Source organism: Falco biarmicus, chromosome Z, assembly GCF_023638135.1.
Source record: "Falco biarmicus isolate bFalBia1 chromosome Z, bFalBia1.pri, whole genome shotgun sequence".
NCBI classification, from domain to species: Eukaryota; Metazoa; Chordata; class Aves; order Falconiformes; family Falconidae; genus Falco; species Falco biarmicus.
Genome location: NC_079311.1, coordinates 14,609,660 through 14,633,993, shown reverse-complemented (window position 1 = coordinate 14,633,993; position 24,334 = coordinate 14,609,660). Strand labels below are relative to the sequence as shown.

General features: G+C 40.7%; 1 protein-coding gene across 5 annotated transcripts in view; it reads left to right on the top strand.

Moving 5' to 3' along the window:
- MOB3B (MOB kinase activator 3B) overlaps positions 1-24,023 on the top strand; it is a 104,221-nt gene extending 80,198 nt beyond the window's left edge. For 4 of the 5 annotated variants that reach the window (XM_056325431.1, XM_056325428.1, XM_056325429.1 and 1 more), the window contains 3 exons: positions 2,191-2,393; positions 6,685-6,802; positions 22,787-24,023. In XM_056325431.1, the coding sequence (XP_056181406.1) occupies positions 2,191-2,393; positions 6,685-6,768 (287 nt within the window). In that variant the 3' untranslated portion in view covers positions 6,769-6,802; positions 22,787-24,023. The remainder of the gene's footprint in view (positions 1-2,190; positions 2,394-6,684; positions 6,803-22,786) is intronic. The other variant, XM_056325432.1, reaches the window with a different exon arrangement.
- The last annotated feature ends 311 nt before the right edge of the window (positions 24,024-24,334 follow it).

The window sequence follows — 24,334 nt, the reverse complement described above, 5'->3', positions numbered from 1 at the left end:
GTCAGTTTGTAAACCAATTTTGCAGGAAGGGGAGAGAAGTCAGAGAGCCATTACGGATTCTGTTATACCCAGGTGATAAACCTGTGATAGTATCAATGTTTCACTGGTATATAAGAGTAAATGAAACAGAGAGACCTCTGCAAAATTGGAGTTCTGCAACAGCATACGAAGCTACACAGCCTGTCTGAAAATGTAATGCATGTGAGGAACAGTGTGAACACTACAAGTTTGTTATGCACCTTAGGCTGTTCACCAGCTCCTCCCCCCCACCCCACCCCACCCCTTCTTCCGTGTTTTATTTACGTGCCCTCAAATTGACTGCCTAACACAACTGAAAAGCTGTCAGATGAAAGTCCTCACAGCAGAAACAGTGCTCTACAGCCTTTAAACTTACTGCCTGTAACTGTTAATTGGGAATAGGGGCTGCAGAGAAGTTAAAAGGATTTGTTGGCCTGGTTTATTCAGATTGTTTTAGTCAGTTAATACAGAAGTATCAGTTTCTTCATTACAGTAACTTTCTTCAGTAACAATCATATGTCAGCCCATGGAAGATGAAACTAATTATTCTCCATTTTGAGACATGCCTGTTGTGGATAAGAAGATATAGTGCCTCCAAGAATTCATCTCTCAGTTCAGTGAAACAGCTTGCAGTGACAAGTGCCAGCTATTCCCCTTCCCCTTTTTTTAAGACTTAACATTTTCTTGGGTATATTTTTAAAATTCTGATTTGGGTAGCTTTATGAAAAGATAAAGCAGGCTGCTGCTGTAATCATTCCTGAATTTAGCCATGCTCTGATGGCTGAAATGTGATCCCCCTGGTTAATAAAAAACTGTCTGGGGTTTCTGTTACGTTTTTTTTGATTGGTCATATTTATTTTGCCCTTGGAAATGACAGCAATGTTTTTTTTATAATCTAGGTGTTTGTCTAATTGCATGGAGTTTTGATTCAAATATTGCCAAGACATCTGTATGTATTATCATTTCCATAGTTTAGCAATGTCTTAATTCATGGCTTGAGCATTTAGACCCCGTCTCTGTGACCTCAGAAATTAGCTTTAGCGTTGAGATGAATGGATGTGACAACCAAAAGCAAACATTTCTTAAGGAGATGAAGTAGTTGTGCTCTGATAGATGTGGCTGTTTCTCTGGTCCCTGGTTTATGTGTCAGGAGGAAGAGGGGTTGCACCACATCTTTAAACTGTTTGAAATTATATCAAAAGGATTTGCTTCCAGTGGACCCAGTACAGGCCAAAAAAACCAAAGACACTTTCCCACATTATCTGCACCTCAGCAATGGCAAATGTAGAGGCAATTCAGGACACTTCTGCAGCTGAGGTACTTCCTCGTTGCCATGCTAACAGACACCATGTTCGCATCTGCGATGGATATACCCTGGTACCTCCTTGGCCAGGGAGTCCATGTCATCATGTCAGAGGCCTGTTCACAGAAGGAGATGAACCTTCAGCTTTTTGGAGCAGCTCAGTGGTATGCAATGCTGTGCAAGACCAATCTTCAATGAAGGGGAACTGGTGCCCCAATGTGGATGCCTGGCTGTTTACTTGCAAATGTTGCTTTTGCTGCTGCTTTGGAGTCTCCAGCTGTGAAGTGGTGTAACTTCTAAGGATTTTGGAAGAGCTGTTTTCATGTGTGTTTGAAAATTTTTCTCTTAAAAGAGCAATCATATTGGTGCACATAACTGGGAAGAAGGTGAAAGCAAAGCTGTCTGTCCATCAGTCAGTTATTTAAAATTCATTATGAAATTTGGTGCTGTGAAATTGCACTGTTGAATAAGATGAGTAATGAGAGTGTCACTTCCAGGACAAGCTCTGTATGTATCAGTATGGGGAACAGCCATCTCAGGTTGTAAAGCCATTGATGTTAATGGTACAGCATGCACTGCAGTGAAAATCACATTTCTGAACATTACAATACTGGATGTTCCTCTTAAATTGTTCAGTAAAAAAGGACCAGTACCTGTCAGTCTTGATCCATTAAAGTTATTGCTCAAGTATTTGGTTATCTTTGGCACTAGTGGTCAGATAAATGTATGCATTAAGTGATCTTCTGAATTGGAAAGAGGCCTAAGAAGTTATAACTTGGTTTGCAGTTATAAACTCACACTTTGCTCCAAAGCTGTAGTCTTGGAGGATGACAGGATAGTTATGACAACCCTGCCTTCTCTATTCACAGGTGTTCCCTTTCCAAAGAACTTTCTTCAGATCTGCAAGAAGATACTCTGCCGGCTTTTTCGAGTGTTTGTTCACGTATACATCCATCACTTTGACCGTATCATCCTCATGGGAGCAGAGGCTCACGTCAATACCTGTTACAAGCATTTTTATTACTTTGTGACAGAGCTGAACCTCATAGACCGCAAAGAACTAGAGCCTTTGGTAAGTGTGGGGTCTAAGGGAAATCTCTAGGAAATTTTCGTCCTCTCATCACTGAGCCTTTCCCACATGTGTTGCAGTGGGTTTCATCTAGGAATAACATTCACGGTTGAACGAAGGCAATTTAAAGGGGTGAACCCTTGCCTCTGTCCATAGACCCATTCCATCTGCTGCAGTATTTGTGACATGTTCAGAAGGCTCAGTAGAAAAAGAAAAGTGCAGTGTATTTTTTATAAAAAAAAAAAAAAAAAGGTGGGAAATACTGCCATTTGAAAACAAGTTCATTTATCTTCTGCTTCTTCCTGTACTATATATTTTATGTATAGTTTTATTCTGGTTTTTATTGGTCAGTAACAGCGCGGTACTCATAGCAGTCACATGAATGCATGTGAAGGGAACAGTGGTCTACATAAAAGTGAATTTTTATGTTTTTTAATCTTTAAGTGGGTGTTTGCAAAGGTATTGAGTGTGTTAGACCCAGAGCACACTCTGGGTTTAAGTGAGACAGATGAGGTGAGACAGAGGTTCGGACAATTAACAGTGTAACAAAACCAGACACTTCCTTTCCGACTGCAATAGATCAAAATTATATTGTTTCCAAAAGTAAGGCTCCAGAAATGGAAACACTTTTGCTGTTGCTTGCAAATGCAAGTGAAAGTGTAAGCAAAGAAGGAAAAGTAAAGCACAATTCAGAAGGCAGTTTATGTACAGTCCTCCCCTGTGGGCATTTAGCCAACTTTAAAAGGGATCAGAGCGACATTCCTCCATGGGTCAGAGTTTGGAAAGCATTGCTGTACGGCTTGTTGATGAAGTGTTAGAACCACTGGGATTTTTTTTGTCTCCACAGAATTACAGAACAGCTGAGGCTGGCTGGCACCTATGGATATCGTGTAGGCCAAACCTCTGCTCAAAGCAGTGTCACCTAGAGAGGGCTGCCCAGGACCGTGTCAAGTTTTCAGTTGTTCCACATAAAGGCACATTGCAAGGAAGTGTGTAGCACAGTTGGTAGAAACACTTCTGAAAGCATGGCAAAATGTTGTTTGCCTGTATTTCTGTAGGAATGGGAGCTGTTGCTCATGTGCACGTATGTGCACATACTTCATGTACACGTATACGCTTATGTTAATTGAAGGAGAGCCTGTAAGGCAAGTCAAAAGTGAATGGTCTTGTTTCAAGCAGTTCCAGGCCTGCTGAAAGACACTGCGTATGGCACGTATTGATAACTTGCTATGTATCTATGATTTGTTTCAAAATAGGAGAACTTAATATAACATCTAAATGTGTTCTAAGGGATAGAAGGAGGCCCTGCAAAAAAGAACTGCCAGACTAGTGATCCTAGGTTAGCTGTAGCTGTTAAATGCTGAAGATGTGTGACAAGCAAGGTACAAGGCAGGACATCTCAGAGGTAAGAAGAGAGGCGATCTTAAGGCCATTACGAGATCTTGCTTGCTTTGGAACACAGAGAGCACAAAAATTATTTAATGCTGCAGTTTGTGGTTAGCAGTATTCCTGCACTAAGCAGACAGATGAAGGATTGGGGCCAGAGTGGTGCAAGAGGTGGCTGAAGTCCAGCAGCAGAGCAAACTAGGAGTGTGCTCCAACTGGTGTGTGCTTTCCCCTTGCATTCCAGCATTCTCTCCCTTCACAAAATTATCCTTAGGATCATCATGTGATGCAGTATTATTAACTTTGCTGGTATACAGAGTCTCCTCTGTATTTCACCTGCACTGGGAAGACATCATGTGAGCAAACTGACAAAGCTCTACCTGCTTCCATCATCCTGCCCCTGACTTGAGTGGGTATCAGCAGTATGGAAATGCAGAAAGAAAATATCTGTCTGTGTTTTTGTCTTCAGCTGGGCAGAGAGAAGGAAAGGAGTTGCCAAACAAAAGCAGACATTACAAATAATCTTGAATTTTAATGTGTTAGTTGAGAACAATCTGTGCCCTGCCAGGTTCACCATGGCAGAAAATGAACCCACATTATCTCCCATAATTAGAAAATGGGCCAAGAGCTGATTAAATAAACAGACTGCTTTAATAAACAGGAAGGCAACTGATTTATCAATATAACTTCAAGAAAGGAATTGAGTCAGGCAGTAGGTGTAGTAATATTAGCCTGCAGGACTTATGCTTTTTGTTTATAATAGCTTTTGTCAGCCTTTTGCAACCCAGCACAGCAGTAACAAAATCAAATGAAGCGAATGAGTCAAACAGGGTTCCCCCTCCCTTCTGGGAGTTGCATAACTTGTCCTTTCTGCAACCAAAGGGGGAGCTATAGTTTAAGATGCTGCGTATCTTTTTCCCATCTCCATCACTGTTAGCTTGACAGATCCCTCAGTCTTTCATAGATCTGTTTTATATGGGGACAGAAAAGGAAGCTGGCACAGTCACTAACACTGCAGGTGGTCCTGAGGGGAAAAAACCCACATGTCCAATTGGTTAATTTGAGGGAAAAGAAGTCTGAAAGCATATCTCCCCTTTCCTGCAGCTAACAGACAGACAAGGCAGTCTGCACCATAAGAGCTTTCAGAAGACCATTAAGGCACACCTCCATGCAGAGGCTATCAGAAAATAAACTAAGGTTTGAATTTTAAGATGTGGAATCTGCTTTGTACTGTCTCCCTGTATGACCAGCTTTATTTTCCACTGGCAGTAGTTCACCTTAATTCACTTCTTAGTCTCTTTCCATAGCCAAAACTGTCTAGTGCAGTGGTGCCTATCCCACCCTCAGCCTATGTAGGTGTCCACTTGTGTAGCATGCTTTAAGCACTTCATCTAAATGTGCTTTTTAGTAAGAATCTTAATGCAGATGCCTCAGCACATTAACTTAGTGTTCAAACAGCAGCCCAGCTACAGCGAGTAATGCCCCTCTGCTTCCTTTCTGTGATACCTTTTCTCTAACAACAGATTTTATAGTATGTAGGTCTGAAGAAATATGCTAGAGTGCTTTACAAGCACATCATAAGCAAAATAGTCTTGCTTTGGGGAGTTTTACTTGATTTATCACCATTTAACAAAACTTCTACAGATCTGGTTATTGAGGAAAATGAGATAAAAAAAACACTTGATGAAGAAACACCTTTCTTCCCTAGGCTCTAATTCAGTAAAAAAGTTCTCTTCCCTCCTCCCAGGTCTCAACTCACCTTGGTTCTGCTACATGTTACATTCAGCTATTCCTAATCCCTTTGTTGAGGTGAGGGCCAATGAAGGAGACCAGGGATGTGTCTACTGCTTCTTGCTCTTACTTGTTTTCCTCCACTCCAGCATGGGTTTACTGTGGGATACAGTCTTTCATGGTGTCCCTGCTCTGGTGAGGGTTGCCCATGACCCGCAGTCCCTTCAGGAGTGTGCCTGCGCTGGCACAGGGCACTTCCTTCTGAGAGTACATCTCTAACCACATCCCCAGCAGTGCCACCAGCCATGTGTCCTCTCCTCTAAGTGGTTGCTGCTTTCTTAAATATCTGTGAGCAGAGGCACCGTGTGCTTCTCTAGCTGAAGTTTTAGCACATGGTAAGTTATTTGCAGTGTTTCAGTGGCGGCTGGAAGTAGCTGTGACTGGCACAGGGAATTCATGCTCTCCTGCCACAATGTCACCCCATACCCACTGCTACCAAAACCTGCCAGTTACACCCAGTCCAAAACATCCTCTGCAAAGTAAGTCATATGCAATCTGTTGGTTGAAGCCTTGCTTTCTGTTTCCAGTTTTGTTATGGGTTTCTTGCCTCTCTCTGGTAGTAGCTTTCTGCATGACTCTTCCCATGTGGAATATAAGAATATTTAGCATCTCACAGAAGTATTGTGAGCCTGAATTTAACAGTTTTTGCAAACTACTCTGATGCCATGAAATAAGAGTTGTAATAAGAGTAGAGCTTGCTCCTGGTTCAATTTCCTACCTTCAGCAGCAAGCTGAATCCTTGACACACACAAAAGGAGTGGGAAGACCACAACTTCCTGTGTTCCATAACTCAGTGTTCACTTTTTTGCTTTGCTGTTGTTTAGGAGTTGCACTGCTGAAAATGGGAAATGTGCAAGCACCATGCTGTCATGCTTCCTAGCTCTGTAGACTTCACTTGAATCTAGCAGTCTGTTCGTCTGGGCTCCAAACTACAGATCCAGACCCTTGTTCCCCTTTTTTTCCAGAGTAGATTGACTGTCTTCAGAACTGCTTCATAGAACTCTCTGTTAACCCACTTGTGAAAGGTGTAACTCTTCGTGGTTAAGATGTAACTTGAAAGCTGGTTTTCATATATTTTGCTGGGACAGGTCACTCACCAGCTTTTTCTGCTTTTAAGGAATGCAACCTGCTGTATGCAAGGCAACACAATCTCTTCCAAATAGCTGATTTCTTTAGCTCAACACAGCATAAATCATCATAAATGTGATTTGAAGATTTAAAGTACTCAAAGAAAGGTGAGTACTTTCTCTGATATGTATCACATTCCATTACTCCCATCTTAGAAAAAAAAAGGCTAACTAGCAGTAATAAAATACTGCTACATATAGAGCAAGTGCTCCCTAAAGGAATCTATCATTTGAAAGTGTCTTCTAGCAGTATGGCAGCATCAGGTCACAGAAGTTTCTCTGGCATAAATAACAGTTTCAAAGAGCATTCCTCACTGTGAGGGCATGGGGTGTCTTTTTTAGCAGTAGCTGGTGACCACCTTCAGATGCTTGGTTTGGCTTGATGATTGCAGAGCCTGTTTACTGCTACAGTCAAAGTTTGGCTGGAACAGGCACAGGTCCTGTCATGAAACCTGAGGATCAGGGCAGCTACAACAACATGACCTCTAGTAAGGGTGGGAAGAAGAATAAAAAAAACCAGAAAAACCCCCAACTTTCTGAAAAGCCAGAAAGGTAATGCAAGAGGCATTAAACCACATGTTTTTGTTATATACCCACCCACCCATGCCCCGTGCCCCCAGCGAGAAGGTGCCTGTCAGAAAGATAAACACAAAGAATCCAGCAGCTAGCTACACTTCTCCTTCAGTCATGTAAGAGCCTTCTGATTCAGAGGCCATAGACATTTGTGACTAAATCTCAGTGCAGGGCATTTTGTCAGATAGCAGTTAGTTTGTGATGCAGCTAAGTCTGCTCCCAGCTTCTCAGCATTGACCTGTGTGTATTGCAGTATCTTGTTTTGATTTCCAAATCTGTGCTTTTTAATTTGCCTGATATTTCACTGTGCCTTGTGTTTGTCAGAGTTAAGTAAAAAAATAAAAACACCCCCCCCCCCCCAAAAAAAACCAACCTTAATCTAAAAATGTGGTGAGATTTTAGTGTTAAGTTTGGAGGTCTGAGCATGGTGCAGTTCACCTGAAGGAACAAGATTCCCAAGATGCATTTTTTTTTTTTTAAAGTTGTGGGAGGTGTGGACCTGGCTCTTTTTCTTACTGTTGAGCATTACATATTAATGTAACCTTAAATTGTGTCTCCAAAGAGGAGAGACAGGGGAAGAAAAAAAAAAAAAGACACTTGGTCTTTTTGCTGTGCAAATCTTTGCAAGGTCACAGAGGGCCCGAGAATGTGTGCAGGGCTTGTATATTCAATGTGTACTCTGAAACTCATGTTACAATAAAAAATCTAGGTGGCAAACTCAAGCATATTTCATCTTTCCATGGCTACCAAGTTGCAGAACTGTGGGCAGGTCAAGCACTCAAATCATGCCAATGAGCACTGGGAAGTAATGTGCCAGGATGACACTGCCAAATAGGAAGGAATGATACGTGTGGTTTGAGTACATTTGCTTCTCTCACAGTTATTAAGGAGTGTCAAATGCATGAATCTGTTTGCCAGAGATACCTGTATATGCCATTTTTTAATGGTGGGGTTTTTTTGGTTTTTTGGGGGTTTTTTTTTGTTTAATCAGTGTAGTGTCCTAGGTACCAAATGTAGTTACCAAAAAGTAACTTTTGTGCTCTTTCAGAAGTATCCAAAAATATATTGCAAACCAGCCAGATTCCCAGAAGATAACTTTGCAAACTGTTGATGGCATTAAAATTTCCCTCTGAGGACAGGGGTGAAAGACAGCAGAATATGACCATCAGCTTTGCTCATTCTCCAGAAATCTTTCTTTTTATAAGTCACATCCTGTGAGAACTTTGACCTTTTTCTCAGAAGTCATTTTTTATAAACATTTGTTTATGCGAACAAAAAGAATAATTACAGTTGAATGAAGAAAATAGAGAAGGATATTATTCACTGTACTGTTCTAGTAACTGTTAAAATGCTGATTTCATTTAGATGTAGTGACATTTGGTCATGGTAGCAAGTGGACAGCAAAGTGGTGGCAGTCAGTGTAGCTGAGCGCATAAAAAAGGTGATGCTGGTAACTGCCTCCATGAGGATGGAGATCGTCTGCAGGCTACGCAAAGGCAGCAAGGTTTTCTTGCTTTATTCTCCATGATTCTCAGTGTAAATGGTTCCATTGGCTTTATGGCATGATTGGTTTCTGATAACATTTTCATGCAATATGTGGAGCTGCTTAGAAGTAACCATCTATGTTGTTAGATTTGTCTTTCTGAAGTGAACTTTTAGTGCTTGTCCAGGCAGTCTACAAAGTAAGGAGGTGCATGCTTAATACATTAACCTAATCATTAAACTTTGTTCAGTTTGGAGGTTTTTTTCTTTTTCCCTGCTCTTTTTCCCCCTAGGAAGCAGTATTATATGTTATTTGCAAAAACCTGCTATGGTCTGGGTGACAGAAGATTTCAAAGTTAAGCACGTTCAGGAAATTACACATTGAGGTTAGTGTAATGACCATAACTCTGCCATCCTATATTTTAAGATTCAGAGCTACATTAATGCCCTGATGACACTTACATGAATCTGAGACACTTTCTTTTCAGTCAGTGAAATTACTCCAGATCTTTTCATAAAATTCAGAGAGCAATCTAGCCCCACAGTCACAGGTGGCATGTTCATGTGCTGTTTTTCCACCAACATTATTGTTACGCAATACGCTGCTTTGTGAGCTGCTGCAGAATGCTTTGTACCCAATGGTTATATTAACTGACAGGTTTGTAGGCACATTTAGCAGAACAATCAAAACTACAAGGGGAAGAGTTATTTTTGTACTTACAGCCAGGTTGTCAGCAGTGCTGACATATGTGTGACGTTGTTTGTCAAAAGATAATGTTTCCATCTCTAGGCTTTTCAGCCAGGATCTTCCATAACCTATTAAAAAAAAAAATCACTTAAGATATAGTTCCACAATCATTTTAAGCCAAGAAGAACGCAGACTGAAACAGGAAATGATGATCCTGCCCTTCCTATAACTACTAACTGGATAATCCTTTCCTCCTTCCTTGTGTTGGAGCTAGCCTTTATGTTACCATAGTCAGATCCAGGGATGGATCAGCTGAGCACCAGTTCAGCCAAAACTGATGAGTTTCATGTAATCATAGAATCATAAAATGGTTTGTGTTGGAGGAGGCTGTCTACTAAACAGCACTGGTCCCAGTACAGACCCCTGAGGGACACCGCCCATCACTGATCTCCACCTGGACATTGAGCTGTTGACTACTACCCTGTAGATACAACCATCCAGCCAATTCCTTATCCACTGAACAGTCCAGCCATCAAATCCATCTTTCCAATTTTGAGAGAAGGATATTGTGGGTGATCATGTCAAAGGCCTTACGAAAGTCCAGATGGATGACATCTGTAGCTCTTCCCTTGACTATTAATGCAGTCACTCCATCATAGAAGGCCACCGGGTTGGTTAGGCAGCACTTGCCGGTGGTGGAGCCATGTTGGCTGTCTCGAATCACCCCCGTGTGCCTTAGCATGGCTTCTAGGAGAATCTGTTCCATGACCTTCCCAGGCACAGAGGTGAAGCTGACAGGCCAGTAGTTCCCTGGGTCATCCTTTTTACCCTTTTTAAAAATCTGTGCAACATTTCTCTTTTTCCAGTCACTGTGGACTTCGCCTGACCACCACAACTTTTCAAATATCATGGAGAGTGGCTTTTTTGGGAGAGCCATTTCTCTCGGGACTCTGGCATTCCTCTCATCAGGTCCCATCGACTTATGTATGTTCAGGCTCCTCAGGTGATTTTGAACCTGATCTTCTCTTACAGTGGAAGAGACCCTGCCTTTGGCCCCCCCATCCCTGCCTGGAGGTCCATTCACTCGAGAGGTGATTACCAGTGAAGTGTGAGGCAAAAAAGTTGTTGAGTACCTCTGTCAGGGGGAGTATGCTTTCTTTGACCTTCCTTTTCTGCCTGACATACCTATAGAAGCCCTTCTTATTCTTCACACCCGTTGCCAAGTTCAGCTCCATCCACACCTTGGCCTTCCTGACCCCATCCCAACACAACTGAGCGATGCTTCTGTACTATTCCCCAGGATACCTATCCCTGCTTCCACTGCCTGTGCATTTCCTTCTTACCCTTTAGTTTGACCAGCAGGTCTTGACTCAGCTATGCCCGTCTTTTGCCATCCTTCCCTAGCTTCTTATACCTGGGGATTGAGACATCCTGTGCTCTATGGAAAGCACCCTTAAAGATCTGCCACCTCTGTTCTGCTCCCTTGTCCCCAAAGGCAGTTTCCCAGGGGGCCCTATTGACTAACTCCTTGAACAGCTGGAATTTTTGCCAGGACACTTTCCTGAGCAGTTACACAGAGCCTAACACAAGCCAGGTAGTGGAAACACAGAGTTGGGGGAATTGTGATGGTGTGACTGCTGGTTTTGTGGCAGCCTGCTCTTCTGACGGCACACACACAGACAAAAGTGTAGTCCTGTGTACTGGAAGGAGTGTGCCCCTACATGCATGTGAGGGTTTGGGCTTGCAGCAGCTGCTGGTGCTAGTCCTGTTAGGTGTTCAGAAGTCGGAATACCAAATCAAAAAGTGTCCATTTTCATGTGAGTTTCTCCAAGCACCCTGTCTGTTTCAGGATGAGCTAATTAAAAGTACCATAGGCAGATTGTGCTCAGGTGAACACTTCAGAGTTCCTCTTCTATGCTTCTTGCTTTCCCAGGGCTACAGTAAGGCATAAATATCAGTCCTACAGCTCTGTCACTGCTGTACATGAGGCCCAAGTAGCTGCTGTTGGACATCTGATTTACCACAAACAATGCATCTTTCCACGAAGTATTTAGCAGCTTTGCTGCATCCTTGTTGATACCAGAAAAGATGTGTATGTATCAGGCAATTCTTTGCCAGAAATGCCACAGACATAGTAGAAGTACCATCAACATAGCCTGTCTGGCACTAGACAAAACCAGTGCTCACATTGGAAAAATCAGCAGTAGCAGACTTAATAAAACATGGCAAAGTGTCAGCATTGTGACAAGGGTACACTCAGATGAAACACAGCTCAGTTAAACATGATTACATAAGACTTCTTCTGCAGACAGATTTTTCAAGCATGTATTTTAAAATAAAAGTATACCTTAATTAATTCACTTGATTTTTTTCCAAATTATTGTTTGGTCTGCTTAACTAATTTTTTATGTTTATGGTGAAAATTAGAATTTTCTCCATTTTTCCATTTACAGTCTTTATGAAAGCAGTGATGGTACTCATAAATCAATAGACTGTGTAATATAAATTATTTGGCAGTCAGCAGAGGACAGTCTGAGCTCAAAAGTAGAGGAAAACTAATTTCATTAAAGTCACTGTGTTCTCTTTATCATTATCCTTCATAGCTACCCAATTCTACTTTTGTATTGCTGCTCATTGACATCAAAGTACAGCACTTCAGATCTTTCTGAAGTGTCCTGTATTATAGCACTTATAGCCAGACAACAAGGCAACACTGGAACAGGCTGCCCAGAGCAACTGTGGATGCCCCATCCCTGGCAGTGCTCAAGGCCAGGTTGGATGGGGCTCTGAGCAACCTGGTCTAGTGGAAGGTGTCCCTGCCCATGGCAGGGGGTTGGAACTGGATGATCTTTCAGGTCCCTTCCAACCCAAAGCATTCTATGATTCTGTGAATCTTAATGCATTGTTTTAAAGATATCTCCAACTTTTTATCCTTCTAAAATTCCTAGCGAGTTCTGTGTGCTGTCTGGATAGCTGAAACTTTAGGCAAAGAACATTTAAGGTTTAATCTTGTTCAGAGTCATAGATACTGCTGATGCTCCAGAAGAATAACTGATCTTTAACAGATTCTGACAAAAAAAAAACCCTCTAAGTGAAGCTTCTGTATGAAAAACTTTTCTTTCTGCTTCCTCTTGCATTGATATTGGGGCATTCAGAGGGAGAGCTGCCAGCCCCCTGCCACTCTGGTAAGAACAGGCAGGCCCAACGCAAATAGCTTCTTCTGGAGAAGTTGGCACCTAGCTTCCCCATCCTTTCTCTGATTTGCTTTTGTCCATCCTCCCACAAAACTGCACACCATGCCCTCTATTAGATAGAATTGACTATCGGCCTTTCTTATAGCAAAATTCACTTGCTAAATATTTACTGCGTGCCTTGTAGAAAACAAAAAACCCAACGGTTACATGTGCCAGTAGATGCGGAACTAATAACCAAAGTGGGAGGTGGGGGTGAGGTGGGGGTGGGGTGGGGGTGGGGGGTTGCGGGGAGCAGGAACGCAGACATGGACGGACATATCACTGGCTCTCTTTAAGCATGTGATGTAGATATTTGTGTGTTCTCAAGCACAATTCACAATATGAATTTAGTTTTCATACATGCTTGTTGCTTGTAGTTGCTTCAAATTCTGTTACTCATCCCAAAGTGGTGTAGTGACTTACTACTTGTTTGGGTATTACCAAAAATGAAACACTTGTAGAGCCAACATTAAAGTAGGTATAATTTTCTTTTTTTCTTTTCCTTTTGGTCATCACTTTAGTAAAAGTCCCCATTCAGACAAAGCTTGTCACTGCTGCCAACTAGTCAGCAGTATTTTTGCTTTGGAAAAAAAAAAAAAAAGAAGAAGAAGAAACCAAGCATTCCTTGCCCTCAGTCCAATTTTTCCATTTCAACAAGAGATATGGTGATAATATCCAAAAGAATTTCTTTTACATTGCACAAATGATGAGAATGTCTCAGTTAATAGATGTGACCACCAGCTGAACAAGAAACTAGTGGTAGCTAAGTAAATGTCATCTTTTCCATCTCCTCCATTTCCTGCAAGAAGTCAGGGTGGGAAATGAGAACACTAGGACTTAACATTGCTGAAAACCAGGATTCTCCAACTCTTAAAGAGTTGTAAGATGCACTGCAGTGTCAGTTTTTCTCAGTAAATAATTTCTGGCATGCATGTTTTTAATCATTATTTTCATCACATTCACTGTTTTCCTTGCACTGAACCCAAGCATGCTCTGCTTGGAACAGGAGGACAGTCAGTCTTCCCTACTGACAATTTTCTGTGTGTAATCAACTAATCAGAGGTTTTGGGATGGTACTGTCTGGTGCTCTGGATTAACCACTCTGCGCTTTTGTGCTCTGACATGATTATCTGTTTTTGTGGTGAGAAGTACACCACCGAAGTCCTGTTTTAAAGTTTTAACATCAATTCAAGTTATAGGCTTCTCCTATATAAAGGGGCTTCTCCACAACACATTTGTTCTTCAAAGATATTATTAATACAAGATAAAAACAATTATAGTTAACTGTTTGGAATAAAGTGAGAACATGAACATTTTGAAGAAACTTATTCCTCCAAATATCTTCAATTTTGAAAAACATTAAAAGAGCAGAAACTAACTGCAAAATAACATCCATCTGATACTTTTGCACTTCTTTATTTTCTTTTTTTTTTTTTACAATCAACTCCAATGAGATTGATGTAACAGAAAAGACACGACACACAAAAAATATTTTCATAAATATTTAATTAATTTTGAGTTTCTGATGAGTTAATGTGAATCCTGCCTAGTCAATAGGTGGCTGCTCTGTGCTAGCTTAGTATGTGTGGGGAGTAGCTGGCTTGCTTACAGCAACAAGGAGGAAAAGCAGAGCAGTAAAAGGAAATTGTGGTTGTAAAACCACAAAAAAATGACAGGGGCATTCCAGGTCAGCTGTTATATGAAACAAGAATTTCAAATTATTTGCTTTATAATGGATACGTGTTTCCTCCACACTACTCACATGAGATTCCTGCTCATGGGCTTGCCCTCGTGTTTAAATTCTAAGCTGAACCAGAGCCAAAATTGCTCCTTAGTGACCACAACGTGATACCTTACTCTGCCTGTCCTAGTAACTTGTAGCTGATGTGAATCAGAGTTGCAGTTTGTGCTCCACCAAGGAAAAACCCTAAAGAATACGTTGTCTAGGTAGAATCAGAAACAGGCAAAACTGTTAAGCGTTTAATTGAATCTATAATGTGTATGGGTCTATTTACACTAGTTCTTAAACCTATTAGCAAAAGGGGTCCTTACTGTTTGTGCTTTGTGTGGAAGGCACATTAACTGCAAGCAGGGACTGGAAAAAGCTTTTTCACCACCACTGCAAAAAGTGTGGTGGGAACCCTCCCACAATGGTTCCTGTAACGCTTTTAGATAGTTTTTGTCCTATCTGCATTAGCATCTCAACTGGGTTTTATTACTATGGAGAGAACTACTGATGCCCATCCTCTTTGACGAAATATTGTCTTCCCAATTTAGGTATATCCTGTGCTTCTCTGAATGATGCAGATCAGTTGCCCCTTCTAGACTGAAACAAGGAGGCAACACTGACTGAGTGTTGTCAATCTTCACAAATGAAAGACTGCTTTAAAAAAAACCAGCAGCAATACCTGAGATCTCCTAGAACTCAAAATGTTACCGAAAATCATAACCTGGAAAACTCTCAAAACCAAATGATAGTTTAGAAAGCCAACATTGGTTTATTGCAGCCTGGGTGCATGGGGGATCCTTCCTCCTAACGTGCACATAACATACCCCAGGGTACACACTGTATACAGTACAGTATTTGCATAGAACATCACATATCCATGTCATTCACACACAGAATTGGTTACAAGCTTCTTACTTATAGTGCAAATTGGTGATTGCAACACCTTGTCTCCTCTTGCAGCCAGAACTTTTTTCATGTGGTGACTTCTTCCTGCATAATTTACATAACAGTGTTCTTATCATTATCTGTTATTTCCCCAAACTGACTCCCTTGATCAGAAGTCCTTTCAGTCATCAGTTTTGATGACTTGAGATGGTGGGTACTTGAGCATTAATGACTTGAGAGAGTGGGTCAGCCTGACCTAAACTTTGTGCACATTCTGGTTTAATTAAATCAGAGTTTGGTAGTTGGCGAGTTCAGGCAACAAAACCAACTTGAAATTTCAGATAACTGCTCAAGAAATATCTGTAATTTCCTTTCTGTAACACTTAATGGCTTAACCCACTAATCTAACTGGCATCAGAAGTTTCAGGAAAGCTATTCCACCTAACTAAACAGATGTGTTTTCATAATTTAACAGTACTTCTTGAGTGACTCAGTTTTATTGAGTGTTCGATTTGGCTGTTAGTCATTCTAAACCCACATGAATTAGAAAACTGAGAAACATGAAGTCCAGTTTTTCAAATTGCCAGAAGAAAAAAACTGCCACCTCATAAACTTGGCAGTTTTGTAAAAAAAAAAAAAAAAAGAAAGAAGAAAAAAAGAAATATGTATTTACTATTTTTACCATTTAAATAAATCTGTTAGTGTATATAATTATTTATGAAAAATAACTACTATATGCAACAAAATTGCACTTCACAGTAGAGAACTAACATGTCTCCTGGTAAATTTTCTGCAAAATTTTATACTAGAGTTAGTGTTACCATTTGCTCATTCACTCTGCGTGACCTCAGTGCCAAAAGCAGCACATCTCAAGTCCATTTAATAGGGTAAGATACACTAAAACCAACCAGAGAAGGATTTTTACTTTATTATTACAGGAGACAAAAACATACAGAAGGTGGAAGTACCTCTTTGCAATACAATGCCTTGAAGCAAGTCAGTCATCTAAATGCTGTTCTGTATATCTACCTGGATCTAACCCTATTAACAGGTGCATTTCACACTGTAATTTACTGCTTCTGCTCCTGCTTACAGTCAGTTGATAAAATGTCTGTGTATTCAATGAGAAGGGATTACATTTGCAGGGGTTTGCCTGTGTCCTGCAAACATAACCATACAAATTCAGGAATAAGCAACTAAGATTATTATCAGGCCATACTTAGCCTCAAAATAACTACCTTGAAGCCAAACTGATTGTAGGAGAGATTAATTTAGTCCATCATGGTAATTGAGACTCATTCATTGAAGACATCCTGAAACCTAACAAAGGAAATACCGAAATGATCAATATGCCCGTTGGGTAGCAATTACCAGTCTCTCTTTTTTTAGGTCAGTGTACAGAGATAGGGGCAACTAAAGAAGCAGAGAATTTTTTTTTTTTTTTTGGTAACTTTGGAAAACACAGTTTCTAAATGAAGATTCAGGGCATGGCTCTAACTAAAAATTCCAGAGAAAAAAAGGTTGGGTTTTTTTGTTTTGTTTTACAGTTTATATTACTGTTACAAATGTGGCTTCAGCTTTCCTATCCTGGTTAATTAGCTATGAATATAGCTGAATATAGATAGCTATGCAGCACAGGATCTTAGACCATAATTTATTCCATAGGAAACAGTGTCTTTTTGACCAGGATACGAAGAGCTTTGTCCACATGATGATTATTTATCAATTGTTGAAATCTTTGTAAATAAAAAGAGTCACAGAAGTCGTAGCCATTTGTGCTTTGAAGAACCGCATGGAAAATGTTCTTCTAAACCTTTTGCTTCTTCATCCACTTATTCAGTGGTTCTGAGCTGAACAACGAAAAGACTGAACTGGCTCCACAGGTACATCACTGAGCCTCTCGGTGTATATAGGGTATTCCCCTTGGGTTTGGAAAGGTATGTCCTGGTGATGTGTGTGTCTGCTCCAGTGCAGCCTTCTAATCAGATCAGAAGGGTTGTTTGTGTGGTGCCTTCCTGCTCAACGTTGTGTATTTATTCACAAGGATTAAGGATTGTTACACAGATATTAAATTTCTTAACTGTAAAAATATGGCTAAGGCTGGGCAGTGCTTTGGTTTTTTGGGTGCAGTGTTTGAAGACATGAGTACACGATAGGCTACATAGAGGGCTGAATTCTGTAAGTCCATAAGTTGGGACAAGTGAATTGCGCATGGTGTCCTTTCCTGGCATCTCCTTGCTGTCAGCTAGTTGGTCAGGTTTTCCAGGCTGCTGGGTACCTCTGGGCAGGGTGCCTCTACCCACCAGGAGGTAATACATTTCTTCTAACCACTTCTCTGCTGAGACACTTATATCAACATCCTAAACCTTCACCATGTTTAAAACCACATCAAAGAGCTAAAAGAAGCTGTTGTCACATCATCCTTAAGCTTGCCAGCTGGCAGTAAGAGGAGGTGAGGAGGGGAAATGGCAAGCCCTGCTCGGCTGCAGTTTGGGGAATAAGAAGTAAGGGTCAGACACAGGCACTGAACAAGGATTTTAATCTTTAAAGAAGCCCTGGTTCTAGTGAAGGTTATTATTGCATTTTTTTCTGGTGTTCTTTTAGAATACTCTGATTTATGCTATTTATTCATGTCACTTCACCAGCTTTCCTGTCAGCTTTTGCATAAGGTAGACTGCAGACACCTTGCTTCCATTAAATGCTAGTCCAAAGGTGATTGTTTTTTATGCCGTATATTTTGGCAAGTCCATGTTTGATTCACACAAGCATAGAAATACTATTTTCTTAGTAGAATGTGATTCTTTGCTGAGGAGCTCATTCTTTATAACACATTCAGATTTCATCAGCATCTGCCCATAGGTAGGTTTGTCCTGTTGAAAAGAGGCTTCTTCCGTTACTAGTGCATGCTTGTAAGGTGTTGGATTTTTTTCATTCTTTTCTTAATAAATATTTATTACCTTTTTAAGACTGTGTGTGTTGCTTTTTTCCCTTTTTCTGGGAAACTATGTTGGTACTCCCTGTAAAATGTTAAGGGATGCAACCTTCCCTGAAATCACAAATACCAACAGAATAGACAGATTTCTGGTGCTTAGAAAGTGGCTTGTTAGCATTAACTCCAGCAAGTGAGAAAGTACTTTAAGGATCTGACAAAGAATAGCAAATGTTTCTCTTTAAGTTACTTAGAATAGTCCTGTGTTAAATTTTCCTTAGTGGCTGCTCTGTGAGTATTCAGCACACAATCAGGTCCAGATTTTATTTTCTGTTTTGTATTTTGGCTTTGAAAACCAACATTTATTTCTAAATAATCCAAATTCACAAGTAGTCAAAAATTGAGAGCAGGAACAAGTCTCAACACAGCAGTATGGAACAATGATGGAACAATGTTCTGAAATTTCTTGCAATTTGTTTTAAAGAAGAAGCACACCTGGTATCTAAAGCTCTGGTATGGAGAGTTTCTGTTAACAAATTTTTGGGTGTTTAGTCAGCATGGAAGGACTTTGGAAGTTTTAAAGACCTTTAAAAATGCTTGTGTATGCCTGCCTGTGTCTCTGTGTCTGCTTTTCTAACTTGTCTGTCTAGCCTGTGTATTTCATTTAGTATCCAGCTGGGGCTGGGTATTGTAGTACCATAAGCCAAAAAGTCAGCATTTCCATCTTCCTGCCATCTCAGAAGAGTCAAGTCAACAGCTAGTTGTCATTTCCCATGTTTGGTAGTACACTTGTGTGCTTTTAATTGATAATTATTAGCCAAGAACATACCTTTGCACCTTTTCCAAATTAAAACGAACATTAAAGTTTCAGAGAAGCACAAAACTAGGAAGACTTAATAAACACTGAAGACGACTCGGCTTTGAGTTTGTGTTAAAGCCAGTACTCACCTAATGGCTGTGCACTACCAGAATAACTAAGAGCCAGATCTCTGAGGGGGACTTCTCCACTAAGTTAAATGGAATGGGGCAATGTGCTAAGTTCCCTGGTGCCCATCAGAATCAGTGAGAGATTTTGCAGGAGGCTCTGTGAAGAGCAGGGGATTAGTTCTTAAAGGTAAGTATTTCAGAGGGAGTGTCTGGCAGGTAGGAGCAGTCTGGTCTGTAAAAGGCTCAGCAGTGGGCTCTGCAGCACACAGCATGCCTCATGCTGCTGCCTGGCCAAGGTTACACACTGTGGGTACGACTTTTCCTCTCATTCTCACCAGCATTTTGAGTGAAGCTAACTTTTTTCTTTACCAGCTTCATAGTTATATCAATGTCTTTCAGAAACCATTTTCTGTTTGGTTTTGTTCTCTATTGTAAATTCCTCTAAGAAAAAGTCAACTAGAGCTACGTCACTCTCACAAAGCATGTACCAGTTCACTGTTGTAAGGATCAGGGTGGTTTGTTCTTTGATTTTTTTTTTTTTTGTTTGGGGTTTGTTTGTGTTTTTTTTTAAAGGATGTCTAGTTCATTGTCATTGGCTGAAATCAGTAAAGCCTTAGGCACTTATATGCAGGAGTGCAGTGTGAACATAGTCTGTACTTCTGTGTCCTTCATTTACCAATAACAATATAGGTCAATACAGAAGAAGTTTCTGTGCATCAGAGGTGATGATGGTTTGTTAAGTTTTATAACATTTTTTTCACTACAACTTTGGTGAGCGTTTCCAAAACCAAAGCCAAGCAGGTGTTGGAATGGAAGGCCTGTTCAGTAGAAGCAGGGAGAAAACTGCAAAGCCATTTGCAGCAGCATTCTCCTGACAGGGTGGGGGGAATATAATTTAGGTGGAAGGCAGTGGATGTAAGGGATCATGAGTATAACTTCATAACCAAACAAACTTCCGGAAATCAAAGGAGGGAGAGGCTTGGGTAGAATTTATATTACTATACAATAATAAACTCTGCCTCTACAGAAGAGTTAGGAATGGCACGGTAGGTTCGCGTTTCATGACTATTGAGCAGTGAAACACTCAACAGCTGCACATAGCTGAAGCTCACATGGCAAACGCGTTTAAAGCCCTCTAGTTTATACCTCATGAATCGATTGTCCAAGGCTCCTACTCGTTCCCTTGCCTGGACACATTTATCCATGTTCAAACTCCTGCCTCTGAAGCGATTTTTTCTTTAAGGTAGGAACGGAGATGCATTTTACAGGCTGAACATGTCGCTTATGATGTTTTATTATTCTGTCGGGAGGCAGTTTGCCTCACAGTGCTCCTGGAGGAGGGTGGTCAAGTTTACAATGACTCCAATAGTGTCCACATTGCCCTGTTTACTGCTTTTCTAACAGGGTAAGATGCTACTATCTGACTAGAAATAGCTGTTCAGCAGCAGTTGCAGAAAGAACTGTGGTGGTGGTGGTTTAGGTCCCAGATCTGTCAGCTGAGATTATTGGCAGTACAGTATGGAGGACTCACAGACACTGATGATGTGTAAATTTAAGCATCTGCAAAGATTAACACTGCCTCAATCATTAGCACCTAATTAATCTCCATTAAGCATTAGCACCAAATTAATCTTCAGACAAGGGAAATAAAAGAGTAATTTAAAATCTGGGAAGAAAACAAAGGCTTTCGCAATGACTACTCCCTTGCTGAGTGTCTTTTAGCTCCTTTCTACTTGTGGCAGATTTTGCTGAGGAAGGTGCTAATCAGTCTCCGCAAGGTGTGTGCCTCCTCTGCCTGTAGCAAAAAGCCTGGCACCACAAGCCAGGCATCACACTGTGGAGGCAGCTTGGCCAGGGCAGCACCTGGCATCCTCGGTGGGGAAAACCAGATTTGGAAACGGGGTTAGGCCCTGTCAGTAAAAATTCTGCGTGGTGTCTAAACCACATCACAACTCATGTCCCCTGCCCTGCCCTGCCCTGCCCTCCCTCTCTGGGAAGAGCTTCCTGAGGGCTTCCAACCAAACTGAGCGTTGCTGGATTTTATCAGCTTCTAGATGCCTACTTTGGTCAGAGCTAGTTACCATGGTGTTGATGTAGTAGTAAGTTATATATGTTCCGCATTCGGTACTTGCATAGATGCTTTTTCTGATCTCTCGGAGAAAGAAGAAAGAGAGGCATTTTGTATCTACTTATGTATAAAAAAGTAGGAAGCTGTCCAAGAGTGCACTGATTTATATTAAATTCTGCATTTGGTGTTTGTTGCTTTGAAGGAATAAGCCTAATTCCAGCTGTTTAAAAGAAAAACAAAACAATGCCAAAAAAAAAACCCCAACAAACAAACAAACCTACCACAAAACATTTAACGAGAAAAGGGACAGGTTTTTCCATGAACATTCATTTTTGTCACCTTTAACAAATTAGAAGAGAAGCAACCACTAGTTCAGGTTACTGTATGGATCACTGTGGAGATCACACATTACTGTATACATTACTGTACTAATTACCATTGTCTTTATAACAGCTGTGAATTACAATATTCCATTCTGTTATGTGCATGACAGCAAAATAACAAGTGATGCAGTTAGTTAGAAATGAAAACTGAATAAAGCTCTGGAAAGGGTAAAAAGTGCTACAATTCTGCATAGGATTCTAGGTGGAGAAAGGATCTGTTAAGCAAGGGTAAGATACAGTTACAAGACTGTCAGCAAGGTGTTTACATTAGATAATAATGATCTTGTAACAAACTATGCAAACAAGCTAAGACTTCCAGAAACTTCTGGTAACTTGGTAAATCTGAACAGATTTTCCAAGGGAAATGCTGTACAGTCTGGAGATGCTATGAAACAGGACCTAAAGGAACAACCTGTACAACTGTAGAGACCCTTAGATGCATCAGCCCTTTAGCCTTGACAGCAATCGACACACATTTATGACTTGCATGTGAATGGATGTTGGACAGGCCATCTGATACATCTTTCCAGAAAATCTGCTGGCAAATATAAAGAGTTCTCCAGAATGGGGCAGCCAGCTACCAGAAAGTTTGTATCAAAGTGCCTGTAAATCAGATAGGATAAATCCTATATGGAGGTTTATATGGAGAACAGATACGAAAAATTCCTAATGGAGCCTGTGAATGCTCCAACACCCCATCCTAGAGACAAATGCCACAGCTTTGGTCAAGTCTTCAGAGAAGATTTGTGTCCATGTTCCCTTTGTGTCCATGTGTGGCAGAAATAACTAGGCAAAGGATGTATTTTCTTGGCTGTACTATTATCGTATCTTGGCAAAGGATGTTTCCTCTTGGCTGCAGGTGCAATGACAATGATTGGAGTCCTATTTCTTACATTATATTAGAAGGTTTCTTGCTTTTGTAGGTGATTTATTTCTTTTTTGTGGGATGCAGCACCATTTAGCTGACACGGTTAGGGAATTAGAAAGGGTATTAATCTGTCAAAAATGAAAAAATGCTGCATGCTAATTGCAGTTAGGTTATTTGTCCTTGAAATGATGGAGAGGAGCAGAACCATGGTGGCATATAAAATCACATGAATTTGCAGAGATGCAGAAATGTTAATGGGGAAGGCATGTGCACGCACTTTACAACAAATGTCATTTGCTTTTTAATCTCCCTTTCTTTTTTTTACAGAAAGAGATGACAACCAGGATGTGTCACTAGAAAGCTACCCACTAAAGAGATGCAAACTTCAATTTCCTTCTTACTGCAGAGTGCAAGAATGTGACAGCCCTCATGGATTGAACCTGCTTTTTAATCCATGAAAGCAGGAAAGTTGGGAACCACAGTTACTTTCACAAACACTTCCTGCCACTGTCAGGGTTCTTAACCCTGAATATGCTGCTAGGAACCTCATCTGAGTGACATGGATTATTAAGAAAAAGAAGAATCAATTTCATATTAGTTCTAGCTGCTTCATCAGGGACAAGAACATCTTCAGCCATGAAGGATGACAGACTGTGCTCCTGCTGCTAAAGCTTTATTGAAATTCAAGTCCCTTGGCTGGCCTCCAGATTAGTTATTTTGAAACAAAACTGTATTGTTAGTTGCAACGTTGTGGGTTTTTTTCTTTTGTTTCTTGGTATGTGCTTTGTTTCCTAAGTGCCACAGAATATTGATGATCTGGAATCGCAAAGGCTTTTAGCCTTTAATAGTCTCCACCCTTCACCAGGGCACCCAAGCTTGGTCACCAGTCCCAAATGCCATGGAGCCCTGTGTTTCCAGGAACACAGCCACATCCTTCAGCTGATCAGGCAGTTTGTTCTTCATTGTGACTCATAACCGGTGACAATGGGACAGTTTCTGATCTCAATTACATGAGTAGGAATCCAGACATAGCTCTGCAGTGTGAAGTCTTTTCTTTGAATTCATACTGTGACTGACAGTGAATCTGCTCAATATCTCTACATTACATAAAAAAACCCAACTATAGTCAGCATTTTCCTGAAGTACCCTATGAAGTACACCAATCTATCATGCAATTTGATATCCTTCTGTCCTCTTAGAAAAAGGATCCCTCATTCGCCTTAAAGTTTCATCTTTTCAGGGAAAAAGAAATTTAATTTTAGTAACTGGGAGGAAAACACAGTAAAGGTGAGTAGTATAATGGCTAGAGCAGAAGGACCTAAGTGAAGGTCTCTGTTGCATCTAAATGGTGTCCAGCAGTGCAGCTTGCTTTCCACAATGGACTAACACAAAATTTTTTTCCCAGTACTCGGTCCAGCTTAACTAACACATGTCTGAACAGGATGGAAGGATCCATTACAGTAAATCAAGTCTTCTATGACGAATATGTCCTTATAAGAGGCTTTGTCTAAAAAAAAATTATAATAATAAAAAAGAATAAATAAAGCAATATTTAACTGAGAGATCACAAGGGAGATACAGCTGAATAAATGGAAATCAAGTGGACACACCTATGTGTTCTGTGCCTTCTAATGAATTTTGCACACGTGTTATTGTGAAAGATAACTCCTTCCTGAGTTAAGTGCTGAAGCCTGTTGCTGCCTTCTCAAGTGACTTAAGTATGTTTACATCTTCTGAAACAGTATCAGAAGCAAATCTGGTGGAGTATCCAGTGACTGGAACATTTGAAATACAGTGGTAGCAGACAGTAAAGAATAACAGCAAACCTTTCCTAGCTCATATTGTGGTACATTCAGATTGGCTTGCCTGCTTGCT